The 7601-nt window shown below is 48.7% G+C and overlaps 1 protein-coding gene across 2 annotated transcripts in view; it reads left to right on the top strand.

Annotated features, from left to right (window-relative positions):
• The first annotated feature begins 1015 nt into the window (after positions 1-1015).
• The window catches only part of LOC103348942 (uncharacterized), a 218749-nt gene continuing 212163 nt past the window's right edge, over positions 1016-7601 (top strand). For both annotated transcript variants that reach the window (XM_070049698.1, XM_051850401.2), the window contains exons 1-2: positions 1016-1192; positions 3512-3750. In XM_070049698.1, the coding sequence (XP_069905799.1) occupies positions 1046-1192; positions 3512-3750 (386 nt within the window). In that variant the 5' untranslated portion in view covers positions 1016-1045. The remainder of the gene's footprint in view (positions 1193-3511; positions 3751-7601) is intronic.

The following is a 7601-nucleotide window of genomic DNA, read 5'->3' as shown; positions in this document are numbered from 1 at the left end:
AGACGTTTGATTAGTGAAGCTGGACAGCTTGGCATTCTCCTTTTCCCTTTTTCTTGTTCCTCCTTCACCCCAGGGGCCTTGAGCAAGTGAAGACGGCCAGCAAAATGCACATGGCAGCAGCTGTAGGAGCTGCATAGTAGGTGACTTCCAAGCTGTTTGACCTTAGAGAAGTTGTCCAAGCTCAAGGATACTGTGTTTCTTCTCCCGAAACACTGTCTGACTTTACCGGTTGTTGTGAAGAGTAAATACAGCAATGAATATGTGCAATAAATGTGCTTGGCTCCCAGTTGGCCTCCAGTAAATGGAAGCTTTTGTTATTACTATCCTCATGACATGCTCTGATATCATTCATGCCCTGAGCCAATTTTCTTTTGAATAGAGCTTGCATAAGACCAATTTTCAAGAGAGTAATTGGCAACTAGCAAGTATATTAAAATACAACATGTATCGTATTTTTAATGGTCTGATGCCTTTCCTTTCCTTAAGCATAAAGCCAGAGATAATTGTAACGAGGGTTCCTGTTGTTTCCGGCTGTCTGTCAGTGGTGGCTGATGGAGGAAGGAGCTGCGGTTATGTCAGAGGCTTTGGGCATCCTTTCCCAGTGAGGGGTGTGAGGCCAAGTTGCTGACCAAGGAGGTAGCAGCCAGGAGATCCAAAGTGGAGAGGAAGAAAAACGTCAGCTGGTAGTCACCCACAAGGGAATGTGAGGTCTAACTCACTGTGTGGTTCTGTCTAAGTGTCTGCAGCTTAAAAAAAAAAAAAGACCAAAAACGTCTGTCTCTGAGGCCAACAGACCCAGCAGGCATGGGGGCTTAATCAGCGGAAGAGCAGTCACTCTGTCTCTGAAGACATGAATACCTGACAGGAGCCCCTTATTTATTGCTTGAGAGGCCACATTTTCTCCCTTAAACAAGCTCGGATGACAAGTTTCGGGCTCTGCAAAGGGATCCAAAGCAATCTGCGTTTCATTTCTTCTCAGGTTTAAATCGTGACTTTCACTTCCTGCCCTGATTAGGATTCCTGAGATGATGAGTGTGTCAAGCACATGTGGTCACCACACCTGACAGAGATGCCGAGACCCAAGACACGTGTGACTGTGCTGGTGTGTGCGTGTGCACACGTGCCCTCGTGCAACGCGTTCTTCAGTCGCTGCCCTGACCCTGGAGGGAACCTGAATCCGACTCCCCTACAGGTAACTGAGTCAACTACAGATTCATCTGCCCTCTGACCTCTTGCTCTGCCTGGGGCCTCCATATTTAAGGGTCCCCAGGGAACCTGAGACTTCACCTTTGTGCACGGTGGCCCACTCTGCTGATCGTCTCCAATCAATCGAGTATTGGGAGGACATTTTGGTTTCAGACCAAATCCAGGCCTACTGTGGTTGAATCTAAGTGCTAAGTGGAGTCTGGTTAGACTTGATGTCCCACAGCTGCCTTCTGTCTTGTTGGAGGCACCCTGTGAACACAAGGCTCCAGCAGATGCGCCGGGTCTCTGCCCAGCTGCAGCAGAAACCGGTTCCTTCAGACATCCTGCACAGACTCACACGCACACTGCTCCAAGGGCACTGGCAGAGAGCAAGCTTTGCACCAGTTTCTGTCCAATGGAAATTGCCTCACCAACAGGACTATTAAAATTATGTTTTAAATTTAAATAACAAGTCAGCTCCTCAGCTACGTGGGGCAAATTCCACATAGTCCACAGCTTCCCGTCTGGGTACCGTGTGCTGTGATTGCCATGTTCAGCTTCCATCTTCTCAGTACCACTAACTTGGGACTTTGGGACTTCAGGTCTTAATGAGTTTGGGAGGGAATCACGTTCCAACTGCAGCCGTGAGCAAGAGCGTCTGGGGCCCTGTTTGTAGTCACACCCTTCCACTCTGGTCTTGCAGTCCCTGAGTGATCTTAACTGAGGGTGCATTCATGAGAGGGAGGGCTGTCTCTTGGTGAGAATGCTGCTCAGATTCCTAAGACAGGGTTGGGCTAACTTCAAATCTGGTAGCCTCTTGGGCCTCCCAATAATCATGGGTTAAATGACTGCATAAATCCTCCCTGTGCTGTCTACACCTGCTTAGTGCCCCCCGGTTGTCCCTCTGCAATACTCAGGGGGCTATAAAGGCAGGTGGCATCTGTCATCCCCACAAAACAGTGAGCCCTGGGAAGGCAAGCCTTGCGTGCACACAGTTCCTCTGGGAGGCCTCAGTCTAGCACCATGCTTGGACTATAAAGTGTTTGTTAAGCGAGCAAATTTCAGCATATCACTCGTAGGTAAAGGCAACAACTTCTTGGGGCTGGTGTGAGGGTTAAATGGAGGAGCATCACTGAAGAAGCTGACACGTGCCTGACACATGAGAACCGCAGGTGCACGAATGTCACTCCCTTCTCTCCCTTGCTTAGCAGAAGCGCAGGTCGTTTGGATCCACAGCTCCCAGAGGTTGGTGGTCAAGCTGACAATTGCCCTGGTTAGGCTGTTGTGTCCTGTTCCCCTTTGACCAAAAGCTTGTCTTAAGTTATGAACTGCAAGGAAAAACAAATGGAGGGTTCAGTTCTGTTACTTGGCACCAAGGCGGCTCTTCTCCCGGGGAACAAAGTTCTCACTCAGAGCGCCTAGTTTCATAATTCCCTGTAGAAGTCTCTTCAAGACTAAAATTCTGGCCCTTTACCACCCCTGGGTTCACCCAGGCCTCTGCTCCTATTGAATTCTGAGCACAAAACTGTGTTAGCAGTGGAGTGCCCGCAGAGGCCTAGCACACGTCAGGGCAGCAGAACCAGCAGGAGGGGCACTCGGAGCAAGTGGCACCGTGAGCTGGGTGTCTGAAGTCCGTTTCTGAGCCCCTGGTCTGTGCTTTCAGCCCCCCCACCCCTCCAACGTGTGCTGCCCTTTAGAGGGGAGGGAGGATACATTTGTGCATAGCTCAGAGGCAGTGGAAGGAAAAGCCAGCTCTGAGTGCACAAAGCGAAAGGGGAAAGAGGAAGATCCTGAGAGTTTGCGAAGTGGCTGCATGTTGTGGAGTATGGTGTGGAGCAGTGCTCAGGCTTCTGCTGACGGACGGTAGCACACACGGGGGCTGCGTTACAAAGTAAGTGTGGTAAGTTGAGGAAAAGAAGGAATGGGAACACTGCTCATTATTTGTTTTAAAGATTTATTTATTTGAAAGAGCTACACAGAGAAGAGGCAGAGAGAGAGAGAGAGAAAGAGAGAGAGAGAGGTCTTCCATCTGATGGCTCACCCCCCAATTGGCCACAACGGCCAGAGCTGCACCAATCTGAAGCCAGGAGCCAGGAGCTTCTTCCAGATCTCCCATGTGGGTGCAGGGGCCCAAGCACTTAGACTGTCTTCTACTGCTTTCCCAGACCTTAGCAGAGAGCTGGATTGGAAGTGGGGCAGCCGGGACTAGAACCGGCACCCATATGGGATGCTGGCGCTTCAGGCCAGGATGTTAACCCACTGCGCCACAGCTCTGGCCCCGATGATCCTGTTTCCGACTCATGCCCAATTCTTCCATTCATCATAGCTCTGCAGACTGCTCCTCCAACACCAGCTGCAATGCCAAGGTGAGGGTGCAGAGATGGAGCCAAGACATCGTCCACTGCAGGCTGCAGTCCTGACCGCCCTGAACCTCTCAGGACGACCACATCTTTATGGCACTCAACCTCCAACAGGGCTTCAGCCATCCTTCGTAGCTCTCCTCACCTTGGGAAGCCAGAGATGCCACGGTGTGGATAGAAGCAGCCTTCATCTCAGAAATGCCAGGTAAACGTGTACGAGGGGTCTTCCAAAGTTTATGGATTTCAGAATTTTCTGTACCGAAATGAACTGCTTTTTTTATAAAAAAAAAAAAAGATTTATTTGAAAGTCAGAGTTACAGAGCAGGAGAGAGAGTTACAGAAAGAGGGACAAGAGAGAGAGAGAGGTCTTCCATCCACTGGTTCTCTCCCCAATTTCCGAAACAGCTGAAGCTGTGCCGATCTGAAGCCAGGAGCCAGGAGCTTCTTCCAGGTCTCCCATGCGGGTGCTGGGGCCCAGGCACTTGGGCCATCTTCTACTGCTTTCCCAGGCCACAGCAGAGAGCTGAATCGGAAGTGGAGCAGCTGGGACTCAAACTGGTGCCCATATGGGATGCCGGCGCTTCAGGCAGCAGCTTTACCTGCTACACCACAGCCCCAGCTCCCAGAAATAAACTTTTAATTCCATTTTTTTCACAAGTTTTTTGAGGTACGCAGGCATTTATATCACACTTGTCTTTCTGGTTTTCTTAGTTCTACATATACTATTTGCAAGCATAAACCTTGTGCCTTCCATGTAAGGCTACTGATGGCCTGAGACCCCACAGAGCAATTATGGGAAAGTGCATCATAAACTCATTCACAGCGAGAAAGAAACAGGTAATTCTTTATTTAACCATGATGCTCAAAGATCTGTGATCTAGGCGTGTACTCACTTTATAAGGCAGTGCAACAAGGTAAGCTCACAAATACAAAAGTAGAATAATCACACACGCAGGGAATGAAAATCCCAGCTTCAAGCTGGGTACGGGGCACACCTGCTGTCTTCGTTTCTATATATACACACATCATGGCTTTCTTTCCAAATAAGGCCTACAGTGGTCGTGCTTCAGAAAGCCCTTTGAACTTCCTCTCCACCAGCAGAGAGGCGCCCTGGAGTGTGGGGCTGGGTCAGTGTGGGGGTGGGAGCGGCCCCTTCCCTTTGATGTTCCTCACACCGAGCCATCCGAGATTCAGCTCTTGATGCTCTCGAGACAGGCTCTGCCAGGTTACTTGCATTTTCCTACGGGTGTATGTGTTTTTTCAACAAAATAAATGGGTCTTTTTGCCAAAATATTCAGGCACCATCCCTTTAACAAAGCCTTGCTAGAAAGAACGTGTATGTTTATTCATTAGGTGTCAGGCACTTCTGGGCTCTGTACTCACACGCAGGCTGTTTAATGTGGATTTTACTAACATTTATGTAGAAGCGTGCTGGAGACTATCTTGGAGGAGAAATACCCACACTGACAGTGTGTGCTGTCTGCTTGTCTTCATTCAGGAGAGGAAAGCAGGATAGGCCTGCCCTGTCTAAACACTGCTCTGCTGTCAATAAAAAAGCAAGCAACGAAGCCGGCCGATCAGACTGAAAGAAAAAGGAGCGTATTTGAGTTTCCCTCAATCCCAGGAGAGATTCTGTAGGCACTGTGTTTGCTGCCTTCCCCAAGAGATTTACCTTTGTCTCTTGCCAGGGATCTAGAGTCATTTGTCGGGTTGAAGAGAGAAGCTGGATAGACTGCCCAGCAGACAGCTAATTAGGAAAGAAAGGTGTCATTGCATAAGGCAAAGAAAGCAAGCGTTCTGTGCCTCATCAGCTGGGCTCTTACGGTGCAGAGGAAGTCCCCGAAGCCATTTGCCCAGCTGCTGGGCCTGCGTGACTTGCTAGAATCCAGTCCATGGCAAAGTCAATCTGTTGGCTGCTGTGGGCAGGGTGAAGGTCTAGGTTTAAGGAGTCAAGAAATCCCATGCAGGAGCAGTTAATTGGTTAATCACACTGATGCCTGTGCTACTATTAAGATCGCTACTTGAGCTCTGTCATTGCATTTCCATTTCAGGACAGAGGCTTCCCTAAGCCTCGTGGCGTCTACAGTATTCTCAGGCTGGGCACACACACCTGTGTGTCTTCTTGTGTATGTTTGTGGAGGTTTGAGGGGTGGGCAGAGTGCAGAAGAGCTTCTCTTGCGCAGATCCCTGCTTGGAATGGGGGCGTTCTAACAAGTAAGAACTCTGGACAGTGGAATGGAATACAGACCCCCTCAAGACGCGGTGTGCCCATCTGTCAGCAGCTGTGTGAGCTCACTCAAGGGCAGTTACGAGCACTGAACACAAGAACTGCGTGCAGCGTGTTGTGTTTTCTAGCCAGGCACAGACAAATATTCCTTGTGTCTTCCCCACCCTGAGGCCCGCCCTTTCTTGGTTTTGGTTGTTGCGTGTCCCCTAACTGACCTTACATGAAAGGCGTGGTCCCCAGGGTGGTGCTAGTGGGAGGAGATGGGCTTGGTGGGAGGTCTGAGGTCCCTGGCGAGGTCCTGGGAGAGGGTTGTTGTGGAATCTGGTTTAGGCTTTCTCCTCTCTGCTTCCTGCCCCACCATGAGACCCTTCCTCTGCATGCTCTCTACTGCCCGCCTAGGGCCCTTGGCCAGAGCCAAAACCTGTGCTAGGCCATTTGGACTTAAACTTTGAAAACTGTGAAGTAGGTGAAGCGCTCTTTCCTTCACGAGTAGCTTGTCCCAGGCATGTAGCTGTGGCCGCGGAAAGCCGACTGTGATAGCTGTTCCTCGCTGTGTCCTATTCAGGAAGAAGAGAAATCAACATAAGCTGCTGAGTGGTAGAACTGTACACTTGGTCTCAGCATGCCTGAGTGAGTAGATGTTAGGGTAGTGCAGAATGATGGAGCGTCGTGTGCTTAGCAGGCAGTTGGTTTTCTATTGAATTACCTATCTGTTCTACTCTGATTACTCTGGATGCTTTAGGGTAGCAGAATTGGGATATAGTGCAGCAAGGACTCCAGATGTAGACTAAAAGTAACTTTTAAATGGCTCTACCCTTTCATCCTTTTGCTTGTCAAAGAGTGTTGAGTTAATCGGTTTAGCACCAGCTTACAGGGAGGATTCGTACAGGTGGATATTGTTACGAAAAGCCTTGAGGAAATACTCTACTAACATTGGCTTTCCAGATCCATCTTTTACAGTGGTATAAAGAATTATTGCTCAATTATCATAAGATTCCTATGGAATTACATGTCCTGTGTTAATCAGTGTGAGCTCATTTTGGCCTACAGATTATTACAGCAAAGACCACAGTGTGTGGCACAGGGTCAGACAAGACAGAGAAACAAATGACGTAGACGATCAGGAAGCCCAGGCTGAGAGCGGAGACACTGAAGACAGCAATGACTCATGTGAGAGCAAAGAGGGAGACTGGAGGTTCATGCAGTGAAACTTCTATGTACTTGACTTAAAGCTTTACTTTATGACATGTTGCAATCACTTCCATCGCCACAAGAAAAAAAGTCCCAGGTTCGGTAAGTCAGAAGTAAATGGGAATTGCAGAAAGATCATTTTCTTCCGGGAACAACATAAAATTTTTGGCTGCCTTGTCTGGCAGAGAAATGTTGAATTATATTTCTCCCTCACATAACGTATGGCCTTCCTATGAGAAAAGTCTTTGGGGAAATGAATCAACATCCTCTCCTACCCCTGCAAACTGTCAGATGGTTTTATTTGTTTTGTAAACTTGAATTTGCTGGAGATTACCCCCAGAGATGGGCCAAGTAGAAGAAACCGAAGTGATGCAGCATCCGTCAGCTCAGGACAGAATGCAACTGGACTGACTGTAGACAGCCATCTATCAAATCGCACCATGACTCGCCCAGACCACCAGAGCTGGTTTTGTTTACTTCTATCTCATAAACTGGGTTAGGTCTAGAAGCCCGCTAAAGAGAGTTCTTCAGGGGAAAAAAAAATCTTCACCTTGAACATAAGGATCTTAAATAAAGTTGCACCTCTCCCAGTCAAATTGAACCCCCAGAGGAGAACATCTGATACACTCGACACTTGA

This window comes from Oryctolagus cuniculus, chromosome 9, assembly GCF_964237555.1.
Source record: "Oryctolagus cuniculus chromosome 9, mOryCun1.1, whole genome shotgun sequence".
Lineage (NCBI taxonomy): Eukaryota > Metazoa > Chordata > Mammalia > Lagomorpha > Leporidae > Oryctolagus > Oryctolagus cuniculus.
Note: the sequence above shows the minus strand (reverse complement) of the source record. Positions and strands in the feature narration are given on the sequence as shown.